Genomic DNA, 23,675 nt, shown 5'->3' with positions numbered 1-23,675 from the left:
TGCTGCCTTTGTAATGTGACCCAAGTCTCTCCAGATGGTGGAGATGGCCAACCCCTCATTCCTGACCCCACTATTGGTGGCACCACAGGCGGGAAAATTAATTAAATTAGGAGGAGTGCCCACATCATGCCATTCCCACCCCTAAGGTGGATGCTAAAGTGGACACTACTTTTTAAATTCCTTCTCGTTTGGAAGGTATTAGGCTGCTCGGGTTAGGGTTATGCCCATTTCCCAATGGAAGTGGTCATAAAAAGGGTGTAGTCACCCTAAAGGTGAATAGCCAATTGGCTACCATCTGGCACTCACTGTAATGCACCTCAATTAATTTTTTAGGTGGCACCCCTGAACCCTAAAACTCAGAATTCTGACAACCTAAGAAGAGCCAGACACCACAGAGTTACACTGGCAGAGAAGACTGCAGGCACCTACTGACTTGGCCACAACCATACCAGCCTGTCTGCAGCCCTCGAAGATCATGCGCTAAACGACAACTTGTCCTGCAGCTCAGCAACCTCCAAAGCCTTTGGAGGACTGCCTGCCTGAAATAAAGACTACAATCTCCTGTGAACAGCGTATCCATCCAAAAGAAACTAACTTTAAAGAGAAAGAACTCTGCCTGAGGAATTGCGAAACTGCCTCCTGGCCCACCTCTGCACCTGATGCCCATGGCCCAAGTGCAGGTTGCCCACCGATGCTGTGAGGTTTCCTCAGCATGACTGAGCAAGAGTCCATTGTGGGCGGACCCCTGCCAGACTCTACAGCGATGCCTGCAGCCTCAACTCAAGACTTGCCCCTGTTGTGACCTTCCCAGTAAGACTTTTTCAATGTCTAAGGACACCTCTGCACCCGTAGGACAATGGTGCCCCTACATCCCCCAGCATCTCTACTTACCTGGGCAGCTGTGGGTTGTCTTCGCCCAGCCTCCTGACCAGAGATTGCTGCCTGTTTCTGAAACCGATCTCTATCTTTGGGTGACACAGGGCACACAACGCTGTGTTGGCACTCTGCACCTGGCCACCCCTGTGCCGCTGAGGGTGTAAGTGTGGTGCTGGTTTGTGGCCCCCCGGTACTTACCTTAACCCCAGAAGACTAACCTCTGACACCACTTTTTCTCACCTGTGAGCAGCGCATCTTCGTTCACCCCCAGTCTCTATTGCTTAACATTGGGCACACCCTACTTTGAATTTTACCTCTACACCCGGCCATCCCTGTGCAGCTTTTGGTGCACTCTTGGTACTGATTTGATCCTTGCCTGTTATTGACCTAAAACTCCAGAGACTGAATTTGTAAGTCAAGTACATTACCTGCAAAACTGCATTCTTTGTTTAACTCCCATAGGTTAACATAGAAGACTCCGAAAATTACTGTGTCACTTTTTTTGAAACAGAAAATTATTTTTCATTTAAAAACTGCTTACCTTATAATGACGCTTTTTGGTTGAAAGCATATATAAAATCAAATTTAGCTTTCTGATTTGTTCTCAAATTTATTCTTTGAGTGTGTGTCTCATTTATTGTCTTTTTTTAGTTCAACATATGCTTAACACAACTCCATGATAAACTTACCTGCTCGCCCACGCTACCACAAATAGAGAATTAGACCTATATATTTCTGCCTCTGCAAACCTTTGAGGATTCATTGTACTCTCTGCATGGTGTACTTCATCTTAATGCACCATCTAGAGAGCCAGTTTCCCACAGCAACCAAAACTAATATAAAGATAAGACAGGATCATATTAGTTAATAGAGAAAGAAAAGGAAAGTGAACTATGTTACAGTCTTGCTGGGGTACAAGGACTGTGAAAGTCTGTAGGATGTCATTTTTTTATCATAAAGCAAAATCTAAATACCTTTAAGTGAACTGTTTGCATTCAGCAGTTGGGAAAGGAAAACATGAAGCACATCTTTTGTAAATCTGTGTGATGGAAGCAAATATTTTAATGAGATCAAAACAAATCAAGACATTTTCTGTGGTGATGCACAAATGACACATAACCACTGAAACTAGAGTACCACACAGTACCATTTGTGTGCTATACAGTTCCATTAATAAAACTATACTCTATACAAGGTTTATGGTGATATCAATGGAAATCTGCAGTTTGTAAATTATGGTCTACTACCACACAATGCTTTAGTTACATTAAAAAATCCCCTACCTCATGTCCATTAAAGCGAGGAGGGTTGCAAAAGTTTGTTACACTACAAATTGGGTTGTGGTTCTAAAAGGTTTGAAATGCTTTGCTTTAAAAGCATGTTAGAAAGAATAGACGTTCCACTGAGAGCTGTGCTCCACAAATATATTACCTAGAAATGTGTAACTTAAGTATTAACTTGCATCCTTAAACTTATAACTTCAACCAGGACAAAAATGGCGTGATTTATTCTGTATGGTTTTAAAATGCAATCTATGCAATAAGATTTGATAGTTATTTTAATTTTGGTACTGAAGCAAACACAGCTGGAGACCCTAGTTTCATTTGCACAACTGAAAAAGCATGCCTACTCTGCTGACAAACCAAGCTTCAAATGGAACTCAAACAATACCCAGAAGGAAAGAACGTACAATTGATAATTAAGAAAACTGTTGTAGCCTATAATCTTGTGAGTGTAGGTCTCCCTCCGACTATGTCGACAAAACGTGCTGAAATTACTTTGAATAGGGTTTGGCAGAAGTGGTTAGTGATGGGTCGAGATGGAGGGAAGGAGAAAGCTCCCAAACCACAGGGCTTAGCAGAGATCCACCAAAAACAGGTAAGCCATGTACTAACATAAAGGTGCAAACCCTTCAGTTAATAACGCTATAATCAACTGTCGTTAGACAAAACAAATTTGCATCTAGTAGAAAAGGGAGACCTTTCTCCCTGCTGCAAGAGTTTCTCTGCTACCTATCAAAGGAAGAAAATATGGGTTGAGCCTCCCTTTGAATGATTCACAAACAGGAATAGTTTCCTTCTTTGGTGCACTGAGATATTTAGACTTGGCTCTACTGGAGAGCTTGTCTTTCAGGACACCCTCTTTTGGAAACCTGTATGCTGAAAACCTGTGAAACAGTTAGAACTGCAGGGAGCTAGTAAAAAAAAAAAACACAACCTCATAGTTTTCAAACTTCACCTAAATTATGAGACTCATTTGAAACACCAACAATTGAACCCACATTGACCCCCAGCAGAAGGAATCTCCCTCTCCTTGATTGTAACAATTGTAATCCCTAGGTTTCTGTCATGTCAGGCCATTACAATCCATTTAATTTGCTTTTTCTAGTCCTTTTATCATAGTTAGATATGCTGATACATCAGTCATTTCAACTCCTTCGTGTTTGACATAGAGCCGGGGTTACAATTCTTGAAGATGAAGGTTACAATTTTTTAGACAGATTTGTCTTGACTCACTTTTGAGATCAAAGTATTGAATCTGTGCTTCAATGGATGCCTTCTCATGGCTGCAGCACCCAGCTGCCTAAGCATCAGGTTCCTCTTAACTTTTCAAATGTCAACTACCACATATTTTACATCAACTGGATTGACATAGCTGCCTGCCTTCATCCACTGGAATGGGCTTGAATTAAGAATGTTTTCAAGTAAAAAGGTAAAGCATTCAGTGACCCTAACAGGTTCATGAGGGTGACCTAGGTTTCCCACTATTTGAATTCTTGTTTTCCCCTTGTCCCTGAGATTTACATATGCGTACTTTGCATTTTTGAAGGTTTTCTGAATTACACTGTTAACTCAAATTGCTTTCTTCCCCATTATTACTTATGGTGATGTATTTTGTTAATTCTAACTCTTGGACACTCCAACCTTTCTCCTTTGCTTCTATTTCATGTTGATGTTATATTCTCATGTCTTGTTTCAATGTATATTTCTTTAACTGAAAGGTAGTTTGGTTGCGCTGTTCAATAACACCTTTCTCATATGGTTTGGTAAGTACTTTGGTGCTTAGGCCCTTTACTAAAAGTCATTCAACACACCCTTAGAAAAACATGTTACACACCTGTGTGTCAGACTTAATTTGATCATATCAAGTCACAGGTGGAATAAAGAGAGAAACACTGCATCCCTCGGTCTAACTAGGCATTTCTTTACAATGCCTGTCATACCAGATTATTCTGTAAGCAACCTCCAAAACTATTTTTCTAAAAGAAAATCTGGGGTGCGTCAGCAGTCATGAGGAGCCTATGCTAAAGAGCTAGAAATCTACCCTAAATCTTGCTTTGTAGTAATTTTAAGTGAGATGAGCTAGCAGCACCTGAAGGAAGTCCCTTGTGGTGTGGATATTTGGTGACTATTGACTAGCTGGTGGAGGTCAGCAAAATTCCAGTGGAACACCTCTTCTATGCCAGAAAGTTAAGAAGCACCTTTTTTGCAAAATTGTTCAAAACTATTTCCAATTTGACCTGCCTTTTGTCATATGTATTTGTATTTAAGGCTATATTTGGACTATCTAGGAAGTTTACATGACCTTGAGGAGCCCTCCTCATCTACAGATTTCAAGTCCATCCACTGAGATTTTACCTATCACATAAACGTTCTAGTTTCTAATGTACAAGCTTTCAGGTGCAGCACCTACCAGCTACTATATGGTCTTGTTTACTTTTAATCAGCTACAAAAGGTGGCTATGATTCAAGTCAACCACACGGAAGACATTGTCATTTTTCAGATGTTTTTACAATGGGTACGTTTATTATACACCGACCCGATGGCCCGTAGCTATGTCAATGGCCTCATCTCTGATATCTTGCTAGTACAGTGAGGCATCCACCAGGGCTGACTCCTATCCTCTTTACCCTAGCTCTGGATCCTCTGGCGTGAGTGCTTTGTCAACAATATGCACACACCTCCCTGCATTTTAGCTTGCGTCCAATCAATATCTCTCTCTATGCCGATGACATGGTGTTATACGTCCTGGAGCCCCATGATCACTTGGCGCCTACCCTTAGGGAATATACAAGATTTACATGGCACTCTGCTGCACCAACAACTGGGCAAAATTGATTTTCTTACCACTAACACCTGACCCAACATCATTCACGCTAGAGTACCCTCTTACACAGCAACGGACCCGGTGAAGTATTTGGGTATTTGAATCCACAGGGCCCCAGAACTGGTAGTGCGAGAAAATTATGAAAGGGGCTGTCTAAAAATTAGGAGATCAAGTGGCCAAATGGTCTAGACTGGCATTTTCCTTAGCACACAGAGAGGCCTTCATGAAAAAGATTATACCCCATAAATTCCTCTCTCTACCAGTATACCCTTTGTCCTCCCCCAACATTTTTTAAAGATTATTAGATTGCACTTGATCACTCTAGCTTGGGCTGGGAAACAACCCAGGATTAGCTGGGACACAATGACCCTCCCTTAGCACAGGGTGGTTTTCATGCACCAGACTTATACTATCTCTGTGCACCAGCACATTTTGCATATTATTGGTACGCACCCCACTCCTACGTACCACAATTCACTATAGAAACAGATGATGTGTACTCCATCCCACTGAGATCTATACTGCCACGTGCATGAACCCAGACAATGAGGGGGACAATTAATGCAGTAGATTGCATGACAACAGCTTAGCAGAAATTGGGAGTATACACCAAAAAGTGTCCATTGTATGCCACAGACCTTCTCCTGCAATTCCACCCAGCCATATCAGTTGCATATGAAAATAAAGCCTTCGCCCTCTTGGCCAAAGCTGGACTAAAGACACTAGGCAACGTATATCACACAGGCAGGTTTATCTACATTTCAGATCTCCCAGACACAACACGACAAACCCCTCTATTCATATTTACATGTTACTGCAGCATTGAAGGCACATTATTCCTCTTTTCTGATTGAACCCTTGACGTTAGGTGCCTTCCAACTATTATTGACAAGCTCCAGGGGTAAAAATCTCATAACAAGGCTCTAAGACGTGATGAAACAAGACAATCAAACCAGAGTAGACAAGGGACTGACTGGTTGGAATGCAGTTCTGGACACACCTCTGACAAGGGAGGACTGGAAATTCTGTTGCGTGGCCATTGTAAAGACCTCATTAGGGGTCTGGCAGTCTTAGGACCTCCAGACTCGTGATGGCGGTTGGACCGCCACACTCCTGGCAGCCCGACTGTCAGATTATGAGTATGGAGGTCGAACCACCAGGAGATTGCCACTACCACCAGGAACATGGTTCCCAACAGGGTGGCGGCGGTCAGAGTCAATATCAGCCACGGCTGCACTGAGTTCAGCTCCCACCTGCTGATCGTGAGTCCTTTTTCTGCCAGCCTTTTCATGGTGGGATACCCGCCATGAAAAGGCTGGTGGAAAGCCAGTACTGGGGGCCACAGAGGCGGGGGCCTGCACTGCCCATGCCCAGCAGTGTGGTGGGGGAGCAGCCCCTGCCAGCACCTCCAGGCAGTGTGCTTTCTGATGGTGCTTGTGTGCCATGGCATTGCCCTGAGCTCTCTTAATGGAGATGAGGCCAATGCTGTTGCACTGTTTCCACCAGTCTGACCATTGGAATCATCATAATTTGATGTGTCCACTGGTCAGCCCAGTGGAAACATCGTAACATGTATTGGGGAAGGCCGTCAATATGATGGCAACCTCCTCCCTGCAGGTTTGGCGGTAGACTCAGTCTGACTGCCAAATTCTTAAGCAGGCCCAAAGTACTGTATTTACAGCAGATGTTAAGTTGTATTTGTTGCAAGGTACCTGATGCTGATTTTCTCTACCTGGCATGAAAGTGTGGGTCCATCCAACAGTTTTGGGTTAGAGTGGTAGCAGATTTGGAAGCTATGACCATGAAACACTTAGCTGGTAAGGCACAGCTGTGTCTACTCAGACTAGTCAAACAAATCACACCAGCATATCGCAAGACTGCGGCGATTGCACAGCTGCTGGCAAAAAATGGAGGATAGCCATGCATTGGGTTTGGATGTGCAAACTGATATCTGCACCATTCATGATGAACTGAACTTACACCGTACTAATTACATATGACGACTGGCTACTTACTGGTTATGTATGTTAATCACAATTAAAATACATATATAAAAAATATATATATATATATATAGTCTACAGAACTATCACCCCATTGTAGTCAATAGTAGAAAATACACAACCATTGAAGAGATATTGTTGCAAAGAACGCAATGTTTGTCAGACTATATTTTGTTATTGAATTTATGACATGCGGTAAGCAGACGGCATGCTTATTATTGTTGGTTTGCATAATTGATCTGCTAGCTTAAATTGCAAGTGTCATTGAGAGAAAAGGGAGCCAGATGAAAGACGTATAAACCAAAAAATGGAGTCCCCACCCCAATTCATCTTCCAACTACTACCATCACAGCATTTGGCAGGACTGTTAAAATCATGAGGGGCATGTCCTACAGATAAGGGAATTTCTTTAATGGCAGCCACCTTTAAGAAGTTATCTGTGTGCATGCAAGGAGAAGAAAATGTAATCTGCACAAGTTGATGCACTGGAATTTCCAACATTTGGGGAATTAGAAGTTGCAAGTCCCAGAATAGCCAAATAAGGCCATTGAAGTACAGAGAAAAAAAAGCAGATGGATGAATGATTGAATTCAACTCAGCCTTTTCAATTTCTCTGGAGCCTAATTCCAGTTCATCCTTTTTCTTTACTCGCTGCACCTATTAGACAGTGACCATCCATATTCAAATCATTATTGGCCCCTCCCCATCAGGAGAAACCAGCTCATAAAGCTAAACCATGCAGTCTGTGCCCAGGAACACAGACATTGACTGTAAATGCAGTGATGGAAGCCTGCATGGGATAGGAGACATCCATCCCTGCTTTTTCATTCCCAAACAAGAAACATTTTTTAAAAAACAAGCCATAGTTATGGGCTGCTTTTAAAAAACAAAGATTCCTATTTTGGAGGCTTCATAACCAGTGTCAACCATTCAAATAATAATATAGTAAGTAAAGTGCTAGTGCAGTTACTATAGTCCATACAGATTGAAAGACAATTTTGTCCCTAAAAATTGAATAAAGAAATAAAATGATTCTTTCTAAGTGTTCAGACTGAATTGTGAAAAGTCGGGTTGTTCTTTTGATGGACTAGACACAAAGAGGTAGCTAATAAAGTTGATTGGGTATCATTGGCTGCAAAAATAGCCACTCAAACAACTCATTTAGTAACATGTACAATGTCAATGTGCAAGGCACATACATTTAAGAGTTTGTGAAAGCCTAATTTCTTACTAATGATTTTCATTTATTTGGGTTAGAAATTTGCATAGAATTAAGCTAATATAGAAAATAATGGGCGACTTAGAAAATGCGCACAATTGAGTGGTCACCATCAAATACGTAATGCTTTTTAATAAATGCATAATATTATTCAATTGATGTGCACATGTTGAAAAATTGTAGTAGTATATCATATTAATGAATTTATATTATGTATTAAGCTTTACTAATTATAGACCTTAAGTTAGCACAGTTTGGGCCTAGTCTGCTCAGTCTCATATTAAGCTGCATTGATTAATAAAATAGTGGGAAATGTATGATTTGAGAACTAATGCTTCTATTGTTCGCACCTTGCTGACCAAACGTTTATCAGATGTTTCATGAGAACTGCCTGCTTGAATCTCTTGTATTAGAAATTGTAACTTTGTAAAGTTTGATGTGTGAGACAGCAATGTTCCCAGGAACCAACAATAGATGCACTGACTGGAGTTATATAATAATATAATATAATAATCTTTATTGTTTAGTTAATAAAAACCATAACAATCATCTCTTAATACAACATGTTTAAAGATAAAACATCTATAAAATTCTATAAAATTCCGTAAATTCCTTGGCCATGAAACAATGCGAGGATCTAAAATCAGTTTCTTAATTATAAGATGCAAAAAAGTTCGTGATTAAGTATGCATCCCGGATGGCAGGTTTACGTCTTTGGTGTGTGCAGTCAAGAATTTGATAAATTTGCATATTGATTGTGCATCATTAGGATCAAACATTGACATCACTGCTGACCGACAAAAGTCCCATTTCTCATAAAAAGCAGTTTTAATAGTTGTCTGAGGGCTTCTTTTAAGGCTGGACAAATACAAATCAGGTGAACCATATCTTCTTTCGGGCCTTTGCATAGCCTGCAGGAAGTCTCTCCTCTATTCTTCCACAATGGTTGATCCGCTCTAGCAGGAGATGCTCCCAAACGCAGAGTCAAGAAGCGATGCTTGATGTGAAGTGCGAAGGTTTCAGCCAGGTATTGTGGTGGGGCCATGGTGGTAAAAGTGTGCATTACCAGCCAGGCGTGTGAGCGTTGCGCAAGTTTAGCTTTATCATCTAGAAAAGATTGGATACTTATTTCCTTTTTTATTGCTCGACACAAAAGGGAATACGACATGTTGGAATGCCATAGGTACTTTGTTTTCGTCTCTTGCAAGGAGTTGTTCAGGTATCTGTTGTATACTGAATTAGGATTGCCATTTACTGAACTCCATAGTGCCGCTACTAGCGGGCTGACAGTGTTTTTACTTATTTTGTACCAGATCTTTATTGAGTGGGCCTTCCTGTCAATCTGCTGTTGTGTTAGACCAAATTCCAGCCTTATCTGTGCAGGGGAAGCAGAGCGAGGAAGATTGAAGACTTGCTTATAGATTTTTATTTGCTGCCTTTCCAGAAGGCTAGCATCTTTCCCGTATTGGGCTGCGCTTCTGTATGTAATTGCTGGAAGGAATTTAGCCGACATAACCGATATTAGTGGTTTATATGATGGGCCCTTTAATCTTTTAGCAAGAGTGCAGAAAGCGAACGCCAAGGCTTTGGACTTCTGTAGAATATACTGGTTTTGCGGCACAAAATTGATCTTATTGTCTACTGTAAGTCCAAGATATTTGTAGCTGCAGATCGTATCGAGAGTGAAACCGTTCAATTTTATTTTGTTTGCAGGATTCAAAGAGCAGCCTATTGACATTGTTTTTGTCTTTGAAGTGTTAACCTCTAGTATGTTTGTCTTTGCAAATTCGCCCAAGGCAGTAACCAGTTGTTGCAACCCTATTTTTGTGTGGCTTAACAGAACAATGTCATCAGCATACGATAGATGTGTTATAGCCAGACTTCCCATCCTTGGAGAATGTGAGTTGGTTGCATCTAGTTTTGCAGAGAGATCTGCAATGAAGAGGTTAAAGAGGTGCGGGGCCAACACGCAGCCTTGCTTTAATCCTATATTTGTTGGTATTCTCCTGGAAACTTTTGAGCCGTCTGCTACCTTGATTCGTACCCAAGTTTTGTCATACAGCAATTCTATACACCTCAAAATGCGTTCTTGCAAACCCCAACTCCGTAGTTTGTTCCAGAGAATTGCTCTGTCCACACAATCAAAAGCACTTTTGAAATCCACAAAACATATGTGTAAATTTTTCTTTAAGCACTTTGCTCGGTTGGCTAAATCTCCTAGCGCAAGAATGTTAGTCACTGTGCCGTAGCCCTTCCGGAAACCAGTTTGATTCATATGGACCAAGTTATTTAAATTAGACCAGGTGAGCAGGTCTGCTAGGATTAAAGAGGCAAAGTATTTGGCCTCACTGTCAATTAGAGCTATCAGCCTATAGCTAGCTTGGTTTGCCCTGCTGCCTCCTTTGTATATAGGATTAATGATGGATCCTTTCCAACTATCAGGAATGGTACTGTTACGTTCGACTTCAGCATATAATATTGACAGAGTGGCTGACCAATAATCGAGATCCACCTTAAATATGGCTTGGGGGAGACCATTAGGGCCGGGAGCCCCGTCCCTACGGCTCCTTCTGATCACCTGGGCTACTTTATTGGCACTGAATCTCATATCACTCTGAGGAACGTCTGTAGGTTTTAGTGAAGCCTTCATTTGATGATTTTCTACAGGTGGGGTTGGCTTAAAAAAGATGGCTAACAGGTAATCCACCCATTTATCTTCTGAAATTTAAGTACAGTTTATTACTCTTGCTTTTCGGTCTATTTCATTCACTGACATCCAGAATTCTCTAGTATTAGCCTTTCTTAAGTTGAAAAGTAATTTGATCCAGAAATCCTCCTCCTTTTGTGTTCGTATTTGCCATAGCTGTTTCTTATAATTTTTCCGAAGGGTTTTTATTTGGGCACATAAAGATTCTGTAGGAGGTTTATCTTTTGTGGATCTGAGTTTACGTCTCAGATCCTTTCTTAATTCTAAGATATTTGGTGGCATAGTTAGTGGCCTCCGGTTAATGATTTGGAGCTTGACGCCTGGCCGAGCCAAGTGATGGTACTAACTGTAGAAAGCTGGCCCACACTTCCCCAGCTGAGAGATCTTGGCATGCTGTTGATTGAAGCAGGGTTTTTATATTTTTGCAAAGCTGTGGTAAAGAGGACTCCGTCCAAAACAAGCGGTTTAGATTGACAGAGGTTACTGTTCCTAATTCATTTATGGCTGGAAGAAAACACGGAGCGTTCCAAGCCAATTCTATGTGCTGAAGCGAATGGTCACTGTGAAGAGTAGGTATGATTTTGAATTTTTTAACATGTGCTAGCAGGGGAAGAAAGACGGCAGTATAGTCAATTGTAGTTGGAGATTTTGCACTATGATGAGTAAAGCTGGGTGGGACATCACCTTTCACCCTGCCGTTTAGCACCCTCATACTCAGATGTTCTAAGGCCTCGACCAATTGCTTGCCCCTTATATCCAGTTTCATCTGTATTGATGGTAACTGTGGTAGCACTGACCAAATTGCGTTTTCTGCTGCCAATTGCTCGTCCGGTTCTGGAGTATATATCAGGTTGCTATTAAAGTCGCCTGTTACTAAGATGTCCCATGCTGGATTAGCGCACCGTATCTCTTCTACCTTTTGTAGTAACTTCTCGAAGAGAAGTACTTTGCGATGTTTCCGCGGATGGGCGTAGACATTAAAGATAATTAGTGGAGCATGACGATTGAAACTAAAATTGATTTTTATTGCCTGTAAGTCCGTTGATGAGAAGGCCAGCTGTTCTGTTGTGACCTGAAGTGCCGTAGAGATGTATGTGGCTAGCCACCGCTTGCCCTGCCTGATTTGTTTGATTTTTCAGCTCCAATGTGGTGTAGAGAATAGCCTCCTAGTTTGATCGGGTCTACCAGCCATGTTTCTTGCAGCACTATTATTGAGTAGTTGCAACTGGACATTACTGTAAATCCTTCTGTAATAATTGCTTTTGCTCCCGCAATGTTCCAGGACATAATAGTAACGGTCGGCCTTTGATCTGTATCTGGTGCATTACGTATGGTGGGTCAATTACATCTCCTTGAATTTAGGATGCGTGCCAACCATCTCCATTCATATTGTACTCCATTCCCTACAACTAGGGGGTCAATAGAGGTATTTGAATCTTTTTCCCCCCATTTGGATTGACGATGTTCCACTTCCCCAACGTCCGGGCCCCATCCGCGCTTGCGTGCCTGTGATTCAGTTTTTTTAATTGGTTCACTTTTCAGATTTAACAATAGGGGAAAAGGATAACGTGGGTTGGTTGGTTGTGATAGCCGTATACCCCAGTTTTCAAACTGTTGCTTAACTGCCATAATTAAAGCAGCGATTTCGCTTGTTCTCCACATAGTCAGAGTTTGTTCCCGGTCATTCTGAGTGCTGTTGGAGAGGAATTTCAGTGATATTAAATCTGGGGACATCATTTTCTTAGTTGAAGGAAGCTCTGCCAAAAGCCTCAGAATGTTGCCCCTGTTCAGGCTATCTTGTTCGAAGCGTGAGTCATAATCTGGGGTTAGAATGACCTGCCTTGATTCCCTATCATTTTCAATAACATGACTAGATTGGGAATGCTCTATAATTCTGTGTGGCATAGGCCTATTCCGTTGACCATCCTCCGACATGTATCTACTTGGGGCCCTTTTGAGCGTGCATGATTGTTTGCTTAAAAAGCCTTTGTTTTCAAGGACTGTTGCGGCTATTTGAGTATTTTGAATCGTTACTTTTGTCTTTATTCGTCCATCATGATGAGTAGTTGCGACCTCCCTAGAAGGATATTTGAGATTTAGGGTCGGTGACAGGTGTGTTTCTGTGGTGCGAGGATTGAGTCTGGACTGTGAGTCGTCTGCTAAAGGAGTGAATTTATTGTTCTTTGTGCCTGCAGGGATTACTATAACCTGCCCCGCATTGACCTGGGCGGACGATCTTTGCCTGGAAGATGTTTTGAGACTCGACAAGATGCCCTGGGTCTTGTCCGGAAGGGTTATTGTAGATAGTGAGGAAGTGGCTTGTGCGACAGCTGCATAGGAGGGTGGTTCTGGTGGAAACTTCACTGGTAATTGGGCATCTAAAGGGATCTCTGATTTATCCTTGTAGATGCAATTTCCTGCCCTTAGGTTTCCCTGACAAGGAGCTGCCAACCTCGTGGCCAATGCGTGCCCGTTCAATTTGTCTTGGGATGTTGGGTGTGGCATGTTATATTTGAGCAACATTGGCGAGTCAGCAGGTAGATGTTCTCCAGTGAATTGTTGTAATGGACTGGTGACTACCCCCTCCCTTATGGCTTTGAGGCTATTTGAGATTTGCATGCTGCTTGCGGTTCCTAAAGCTCGATTTTGCGGTTGCCGAAGCGTTGAAAATATGGGATATAGATTGTCATTAATAGCTTTGGCACGTGTTTGTTTCCTTGCCTTTCTTGCTCGCATTTTTTGTCTCTTTGTTAGGGGTTTCAGTGCTGGAGCTGGCTGTTCATTTATACTCTCCAAATTGGTAGATGCTGTTTGTTCCGACTGTGAAGATCTATCTGATCCGTCTGTGACCACTGGGTTAATGCACGGAATGTTTTGCTGGGCTGCTTACCCCAAAGACTGGTGTCTTTTGAGATGTATCTTGGTTCCTGGAGATGGCCTTATTGGTTTTCCTTGCTTTAACTTCCTGCAGAATCTCTACTAAGATTTGTGGTAACGTACACAGTTTATCTAATATTGGGCCACAATTACAAGGAAAGTGCTGGTGGTTGCAATTTTGTTCAGTTGGACGAATGGCCAGCGAGTCCAGTTTGTGATTGATGCCAGCTATGCATGTGGCCATTACCTTCATTAGATCCATTTGCAAGTCTAATTTATCTGATTGCATGTTAAGAACCGCTGTTGAAGTATGTAGAGCATTCAGCAATGAGGTGTGTAGTCACGTTAGATCTCCCATTTCACAAGTAGGGTGGCCTGTGTGAGTGGGATTTTTGAATAGAATTTCCCTGTTAATGGACTCTGAGGGATATTATTGGAAGGTGAAGCAGTCAAGTTGCTTTTTACCATTAATTCCTCAAGTGATAGTATTTTGGACATCCCGCTCGAAATTTCAGTAATCAAGTTAAAAGTTCTTTCTTGTTGGTGCGTAGTAATACTGTTTTTAATGCTTCCTACCACCAGGGGATAGCTGGACTGCTGGTCCTTAGGATTCACTAGATCAAAAGTTTTTAAGTCCAGCGCTTCTCCCAGGTCTTTGTTATTTGTTATAGAGAGCGACTGTAACCAGGAATCTTCCAACCCTGTAATTACTTCGGAACCAATGTCCAGTCTCTCATTGTTCCCCTGGGTGTTGAAATTTGACCGCAGGATTGGGGTCGATTGTTGGTGGGTTTTCACATATCCAGTGTCATTATGTACCTCTGTCGCATTACCCGTAGAGATTGGAAGCTCGGAGTTACTTGGGTTGCCCGTTAAAACCTGTAGATGAGCACCTGGAGAAGTTTCCCGCTCCTGGGCATGTACCTGAGCCATAGTCACGATTCTACCTGCTTGCGAATTTTTGTGCGCTATTGGGCTACTTAAGTAACTGAAGTTGCTTTGTTGCCCTTGGAGCAGGGGATCACTAAGCTCTTCAGGAGCTTGGTCCTTTGATGTTTCCTGACAGGGGAGGGCTACCCCTAATTGTTGTGTCGTGTTTGTTAACAGCTCAGGCCCCAGCTGCCCCGTGATCAGAGGTTGTGGAATCAGTGGGGTTGGAAGGCCCACGTCGGTGTCGGGATTTGAGAAGAAAGCCGCCGCTGGATCTTTCAAAAAGTCCGCCTTGTTAGTGAGTCCTGTTTGTTTGAAGTAGAGCTGAAAAGGAGTGAGGGGCACTACCAGCTGATCCTGTCGGCTACTTTGCGGACTTGGCGCTGAGTGCTTCGCTGAGCACTTTCCTTTCCTTTGCGCCCTCCTTTGGGGTTTTAAAGGTTTGACTTTGCCCTCTGCTAGAATCCTGAGTCGCCCCAATCTCATGGTGGCTATCTCTTGGCCCGGATTGGTGAAAGAGAAGCGCAATTTGCTTTTTCCTGATGTTTAGGATTGCAGGATTACAATGGCTTACAGCGGCAGGTGAGCAGGGCACCCGGGGAATTCACAAGCCGCACCCAACCTAGCGGGCCGCCTCCGTGTAACCCCAGTGCACTCTCTCTGCAGCAGTTTACAAAAACTGCTGGGCTCACTGCGACCTGTAGAGAATGGTGGGCCCTGGTAGGCCCTGAGCACTAAACCTTCTGCTTAGGTAATAGTAGGTGAAGTTGTACACGCGACGACGTACAGCAGTGGGCGAAGGGTCCAAGGGCTGAATGTTCGTAGGTTTCGTAAGTGAGGAGGTAAGTGAGGAGCGAGGTGCAGTTGGGAGGTGCGGTGGGTAAGCGGGGCACACAGGGCCCACAAGCTGCACCCAGACCTGGCTGGCCCGCTTCCGTGTGGCCCTGGTACACTCACTCCGCTGCTGTGACTATCACAGCTGCACTCACCCTGCCTCTCTCAGTAGCCTACACGGCAACAGCAATGGCCGCAACTGCAGCAGATGCCCTCGTCTGCGACTACAGCGCGCCCTTGTTAGCGCGTCAGCTCCGTCTCGCTCGCTCCGTCTCACTCAGTGCGTCACTCTGTCTCGATCATATTAAAGTATGTTTCCAACACATCAGTATACGGTGACCAGCAGTCTGCTACGTCCACGTTCCGTAAGATCAGTCTGAAGGTTTTCCTAGGTCTTTTTGCAATCCTTGAACACTGGGCTCCTTTGTTAACTCAAAGCTCCCGCTTTGCCCTCTGTGAAGAACTGTTTCACTTCCGGGTGACTGGTGTCAGAGACAGCACAGGCAGCGGAACCTCACAATGAACGTAGGAGACTCCGTCGTGATACCGAACGGCTTTCCCCTCTCAGAAACACCTCCTCCATCTCTGTTCGCACAGGTGCCTGAAAGCACATTCCCAGTCTTCCACAGCAGACACAACTACACCGGTGTGATTAGTAGCGATTCAAGTCCACAAACTGCACAGGTAAACAATGTTAATAAGCGCCAGACACCACTTGTTGAATGCTGAGTAGCTTGTATAATGCTTACACTGCTTCTAAGCACGGCAGGTGAGATTCACTATAATGTACAAAGCGCTAAGCACTGATAAGGCAACTAGGCGCTAATGTAGCAGCTAAGCATCTGGCTGTGCCACGCTGGGCCCCACTGCTGGGCAGGAGCCGCCTCCACTCGGGGCCTGGGCCACCGCTGCTCTCCTGCGCGTTGCTCCCGTTGGCAAGTAACAGTCTCCACGGCTACAGTCACTATGGCACGCGGCAGAGGAGTAGGAAATATGGCACGTTTGCAGTCAGCCCAAAGAAACAGTGCAACATTTTCTTCTTTCCCTCTCAAGTAAACTCTCACAGAATATGCACACTGTTCGACGAAGCAGATCTGTCTCCCTTCTCCCGTGGTTCCTGCAGCATGCACCTCAACGTCTGCTTCCTTCCAATGCAGAGGCAATACTGTGTGATACCGGAAACTGACTAGAGTACGAATTGCAACAAGAAAGTTACCTGACGAGTCTGACGATGGGAACAGGAGAAGAGGAGCCAATCATCGACATGTGAAAAACAGTTTAGTTTATCTTAGAGTTGAGTTTTTGTTTCTATTGGACTAACTGTAAATGTACGTTTTTCTGACCAATGACAAGGTGGGAAGATTCTTTAGGACATTCTGACTTAGCCCGACTGCACAGAGGGAAGAGAGGCTCACTCTATTCTGATTTTCCCCGTAGTGGTTCTGTCTGAGGAGCTGAATAATTTCCTGATGGCTTTATTTCTATCTTTGACTTATTGCTTTCATTTCTAATGTTGAATGCTGATCCCTTAGATGTTGTGCTTAAATGGTTCAGATAACTTAGAGTCCCTGTCTCTGAACTATCCCCTTTCACTGCCCGTTGCTGAGACTGACCGAACACATGTCCAGCTGACGAAGAGAATCGCAGCTTGCTGATCAATATTGAGGAGAGGTATAACAAAATGCTATTGTCCTTGTTGTAAGTTATGTTCTTTGTTTCTAGGTACCAACCACTATTTTGATAGAGCCATAGTTAGATGTTTTCCAAATTAACTTTATCTAAATTGTTTTGCATGAAGCCCAAACATGCTATTCTAATCAGAAGGTCAGTTAGGGAGCCCTGGCAATGTTAACAACTTGCTATTAGCAAAGATTTGAAGCTGCTCACCTATTGAATCTAGATGTATGTCATTTCTATTACGCAGTTATTCTTGCTATTAATTTACACTGTGACTCTTGAGTGCTTAATTGTTAATGCTTTAGTTAAATTAAGATTCTTTAGAAGATTTGGTGAACCAGTATTAGTCATGTATGTTTTTCATTTGATTTTGAGATTAGGTTACGTGAGATTAGCATTGTTAATATAGGGAAATAAACTTTCTAGCTTTTCCATAAAGGTGTGGTTATTCTTGACCAAATAGGTCATGGTTAGTGAAGAGTTATTGACTCCAGATGAAATGTTTGTTTATTGACTATGGTGAAAGAAATTATGTTTACATGTGGAGCTTCTAGTAATCACTCCAAGCGTAGTAAAAAGTTCCATTGAACCTTTAACGTGCCCCCTTATAAATTAAATTATAAAAGACCAAATAAAGTTAGACACGCTACAAGTTCACGGGTAAGCTGTGGCCGCTATCCAAATAGATTGATGAATGCTAGTGTAAGTGATATAGTTCATATGTAATAGCAGTTATTTAAAGTACTAAAAATCAGATGCGAGCTAACAAGATGTACACCTATGTGAGAGCTGAGATTTTCTTGATCATTTGTTTAGTCTTTACGTAATTATACTTACAGATTAATGTGTGAATTAATTTGATAATAATGTGTTTACGAGATTGTGACTAACTATATGGCCACCACCATATGTAAGGCCTAAATTTTGTTCTTCATGCTAACTTAAGATGATGACATTATTCTGTTTTTACAAAAGAGTGTGTTTCTTAGCTGAAATAAATGTCAGAATTAGTGTATTTAGTGGCCTCTGCTGGACTAAAGTAGAAGCAGATACAAGGTCACTGTGCAGTGTAAGTGGTATAAAATGTTTCTAGTGTGTTCCGTAGTCTAACTGACTTCATTGTTTATAGTTATGTTTCTAATTTGTATGTCTTTCCTCGAGGGAAAAGAGAATGGTGTATTAACATATTTTGTAATGGTTTTCCTGTGACTTTGTATTCCGGTGAAGTGAAAACAATGGATCCACAGATGAAACTGGAGAAGAGGAAATACAGGATACAAATGTATTAGTTTAGATTTCATCAGTGGAATAACAGCAAATAGAAGAGCTTAGAGTAAATAAATTGTAAAATGTTGGTATCTGTTAATGTTCTGATTGGTCATAACTTTCTCACCTCATACTTTATCCAATCATTTTCATTTAAGAAGTTTAATTTAATGATCAGTCACCAATGATTGTGGTTATTCTTCTTTGGGATTCTCATGTATCCTGAGCTCTAGAGATTCTGTTCTGTATGATTTGTCACTTTGACACTTCATGTTTTCCATATAGTCTATTGACATTCAGGTACTTTATTAGTTCATGTCTGTTCAATACTGAACTTATGCTTAGATGAATTAGTGTATTTTATAGTCCAAATTCTAAAACATTACCCCTACCCTTATATCTTTTCCTGTCCTGATATTGGTGCCTGATGTTGCTGTCCCATTGACAAAGTAGACGTTGTTGCAGACTACCGTAGTGATTTGGTAAACGTATGAGCTGTAAATTGTTATTTGTCTTTTGTTTTTTCAGATACCAGCTGCAAATGTTTATTACTGCTGCTTAATTTTGATTGCGCAAAAGTTTAGATGTTTTCTAAATTTGTGATACTAAGAGTTTTCCATGAAGCCCAACATGTTGATGCTAATTAGTGGTTAGTGAGGTGTTACTCACATGCTCATGAATAAACATTGATACTTGCGTCTTATTGATTATCAAATGTTTTCAATTTCTCTTGCTTAGATTCTGTTGCTAAGGTTTTGTGTAATAACCATTGAGATAATTTGCCTTTTTGCATGGATTAAATTAGATATATCCAGCATTCAAATCAGCCTCTATTGTTTCTCTATATGTATCATTTGTGTTTGAGAATTATTTTTGTGACTTTAGCGTTGTTAATATAGGGAAATAAATCATTAACTACTTAATAAACTGGTGCTGTTATTGGAGTTGAATTGATATCATGTGTTATATGTGATGTTTATGACGTATTTCGAATGACATTTTCTCTAAAACAGATTTGGTTCAGTTCATCGATCTGGAGTGTGAAATCCTCTATCTAGTCTCTTGTGTCTAAAATATAGCTAGGGTGCCTCCGCATCAACACCTATACTGGCAACTACATTTGTGCATAATTAGGCAATTGTATAATTATTTTCGCTGGCCTAACGAGGGAAGAAAGAAGTGTTATAATATGGGATTATAATCAGTGGAGTAGCTCATTTCACCTTAAAATGTTTAGTCTCTTTCTTTCCTCAGCAACCCTACTGCAAGTAGATATTTGCTTAATGTGGCAACATTGTAAGTGGATGTGTCTCCATTCAGCACCCTTAAGGCTTCGTAGTGCCTCTTAATGCCTAATTGATTAGACAGTGGCGAATCCATTTATTTCTGGGCTTAGTGTAGGCAGGACAGAAGAACAAGACAGAAGCATTTTAAATGTCAAGGTTGTAACATAACATTGGGGAATGGGAAAAATGACATAGGGCCATGGAAAGACAAGCACGTGCTCTAACCACTCTTTGTAACAGGGGACTAATTTAGTCATTGGATATCTGCAGCATGTGACTTGCTCTGTGTACTTCATTGCACATTGTTGAGACTATTTCTCTAAAGTTGGGTTGAGTCTTGTCACTTCTCCCTAGGTTTTCAAAGGAATCCACATAGAATTTATAATGTGCTTCTCGTGCATCTTTGGTGGCCTCATGACTGCCTCTAGTTCGTGTTAAACGATGTATCTCCCGGACATGACTATGGTCAGCAGCATAGTAAAGTTCTAGCTTTATAACGGCTGTTTTTTCTATTGTTTTTCTGTACTACATGCTCATCCGAAATATGCCCACGTTTCAATGTAAATAAGGTTACTTAATCTCAACATTTCCAGAAAGTATGTTTAATGTAACTTTTATTCCTGTAGTAGCACTTCCGGTGCACACTTCTTCAGCAGCCAAATATTTGTACAACAGATTTCCACCAGTTGCTTTGCACTTTTTATGTTCTGTACTTTTTTCAAACGATTATACGTGCCGCTTTTTTAAATGTTGTGTGGGATGGCGATGGGTGCTGTAAATTCTGTTTTCTAGCTTCTTGATTGGCAAGTAAATTGCCTGTGCTGCTTTTCAAGATAACGGCGCCGTTTTGCTTCCATGCTGATGTTTGTGTTAATTTGAAGTTTATTAGCATTCCAATTCATGTGTCTGACCTTTTTTCATATGGCATCAGCTGTACGCGCTGTGTTCCAGATGTGGTTGCATTGGTGTGCCCTGCTTCTAAGCCATGCACATGGGTTAATATATATGTCTGGCATGTTCTTTGGTTTTCGGAATTATCATTAGCAAGTGCAGCCACATCCTGATTTTTTTTACTTAGTTGTGCATTGGGGCTGTGGTTCCCAAGAGAGAGTAGAATGATGTTTTGATGGCCATTTAGCTGCAATGTGTTATGCAAATCACAGGTTTGCTACACCGAGTTTAACGAGCGCAGGATCTCTGGAGATACAAAATGCCACCAATGCTCTGCAGAATCATGTTTTGTTCCTGTCAGTCAATTCTACATCGGTTGTTTCTTTTGAAAGTGCCATTGTGATTTTTAAGTATTTGTCTTGCTAAAATCGGTATTGGTTGAACAGATCTCTGGGGAGGCTAGTCTAGACTTTTCTTGTTTCTTTATCATACACTTGAATAGGATGACGGGGATACGACAGACATGTGCTCTTGAATCAATATCCATTTATGCGCCTCTCTTTATGATGTATTTGTCTCCCTTTACAAACTTATCAGAAACCTCGAAACACCTTAATTATCTCCTGCACATTTGCCTTGTTTGACCTAACTTTAGGATCTTGGGAACAGAGCCATAGTTGAAAAAATGAAACAAATAGGTGTTTGCCTTCACTGTTAATGTAACACTTTGCCTCTTATTCATTAAGAAATGTTTTTCAGAAGACTGTGTTAAAACGTTATGGAAAGATAATTGTCACTGCCTATCTCTTTTCTGTTATGGATGTCCCATGTTGTCATTTTTTATTATTGTGTAATAATGAGGAGCATGCACAGGTTTCAGTGGACTCCTACTCAGATAAGCATCTGGTTTAAGCTTTGTGGAAGTGGTTGGGTGAAAATGTTTATCTTATGCTATACAGAAGTGAGTTGTGATGAAATACTGCAAAATTTTCTTCTAGGCCCACAAACTGGAAACTGTCCAGTTTGTGTGGTTCCTCCAAGTTAAGCAGTGTCCTCGGAGAGCCAAACTAATTGCGTGGTGCACTGGCAGTTCATGTGGTTCTCCCTGTACCTCCATTTGTAAGGGAAAACGACATGAACGTCTCATACCACGTGAAAGGTGCGAAATTCACTTGTTTCTCAGGTTCACCATTTGAGCAAACTAGAATGTTTTAAAGCCCAGTTCCTTCCCACAGGTGACTTAACGAAACCTCGATTCTGCCTATTGTGCAACTGACCATAATACTTTCACCCAACCCTGTGTGTGGATCATAAATACCCATATTAGTTCAAGCAGTGCTTCAAATGGGCAGGTACTCTCAGGTACTAGGTACCTGTTCGTCTTTAATCTGAAAGGGAGAGTACCTCACTTCTGAGCCATAGTGCAATGCATTTAATGGAAGAATTCTAGAACAGCAGCAACAGGCACTCTGGGGTACTGAGCACCCGCATTTCAATATTTACACTCACGCAATGAGTTCAAGAAGCCCTCTGTGTGTGATATATAACTGAAAAAGAATATCCCATGTCATGTGCTACCATTAGTCTTATCGCGCCATCAGTTGTGTATTTTAGGCCAGTGACGTATTTCTGTGAATCCCTAGATTCAAAAATTGCATGAAGACTCTGATAAAGTTAGCAAAAATATGAAGCAAAAAAACTGTCGCTGTTTTCACCTATTTATCCACTACTGCCATGTTCCACTACTGTTCCACCAGATTTCCTACATAAAGTGTGTTTTTTATTGCTTTTAGGAATATTTAACGAAGCACAAATTTGGTAATGCAGCAAGAAATGATCTGTGGAATACTCTCTCTCAGGTAAAGTTACTGTTAGAACATTTTGCGTAAAGGTAAATTATGCTCCTGTGTGCACAATCCTTATGGAACTGTAGATCTGTACTAGAAGAATGCACACTGGATTTCAGGAGGTGTTCAGGGCAATGCGTTCTTTTTGAGGTTGAGAAGTGAATAAATGAATTAATACTAAATAAATATTGTATTGTATATAATTAATTAAAATCATTACAGCAAAAAAACTCTTAGTTGAAATCAAGGAGAACACATATGCTTGATTCAAGGTTTACAACTTTGCTTTTGCAGTTCATGTTTTGTTAATGTTAATACCAGTCTGGACACGAATTTTGGTGTTAAGTCCAGAACCTTTTTACTGTCTTGACCATTCAGTGAAAAAACTTTAAGGTGGTAGAATTCTCATGGCTACCTTGATTGGTTCCAGGCTTTAAAACGCTTTCAACATTATGTTTTAAAAATATCTGTATCGAGCCAGAACCCTTTATATTGCTAAAACACAATGATAATTCCTTCTTGCAAATGTGTGTTCCATGCAGTAAAATAATAGGTTTTGAAACAGTGCACGGGAAAACCCAAATTCCGGGCAGCACAATAGTAAATGTGTAAACGATTCTTTATTGTATGTGCAATGTTCGCAGTTTGGGATCATTCCTCTATTCCTCCAGTTTAGTCGCAGTTTATCAATTGATAATATTAGAAACCTGGCAAACATTATGGGGGTTATTACAACTTTGGAGGAGGTGTTAATCCGTCCCAAAAGTGACGGTAAAGTGACGGATATACCACCAGCCGTATTATGAGTTCCATAGGATATAATGGACTCGTAATACTGCTGGTGGTATATCCGTCACTTTACTGTCACTTTTGGGACGGATTAACACCTCCTCCAAAGTTGTAATAACCCCCTATATTTCTCCTGCGGTTCTGGCTCAGAGCGTCTTTCAGATAATTCTGCAGACGAGGGGCTTTATAGGATGGTAAAATAGCTATATAAAGATTATGGGGCTCAATCTGAGCCCGGCGGGCGGCGGGCACCGCCCGCCGGGCGGAAACCGCCGAAAGACCGCACCGCGGTCAATAGACCGCGGGGTTCATTTTGACTTTCCCGCTGGGCCAGCGGGCGATCGCCAGAAGATCGCCAGCCGGCC

The 23,675-nt window shown here is 41.7% G+C and overlaps 1 protein-coding gene across 1 annotated transcript in view; it reads left to right on the top strand.

The window, feature by feature from the left end:
* The window catches only part of TRHDE (thyrotropin releasing hormone degrading enzyme), a 2,205,852-nt gene that overhangs the window by 1,318,497 nt on the left and 863,680 nt on the right, over window positions 1-23,675 (top strand). The window contains exon 8 of the mRNA XM_069229561.1: window positions 22,468-22,533. Within this exon, the coding sequence (XP_069085662.1) occupies window positions 22,468-22,533 (66 nt within the window). The remainder of the gene's footprint in view (window positions 1-22,467; window positions 22,534-23,675) is intronic.

This window comes from Pleurodeles waltl, chromosome 4_1, assembly GCF_031143425.1.
Source record: "Pleurodeles waltl isolate 20211129_DDA chromosome 4_1, aPleWal1.hap1.20221129, whole genome shotgun sequence".
NCBI lineage: Eukaryota > Metazoa > Chordata > Amphibia > Caudata > Salamandridae > Pleurodeles > Pleurodeles waltl.
Note: the sequence above shows the minus strand (reverse complement) of the source record. Positions and strands in the feature narration are given on the sequence as shown.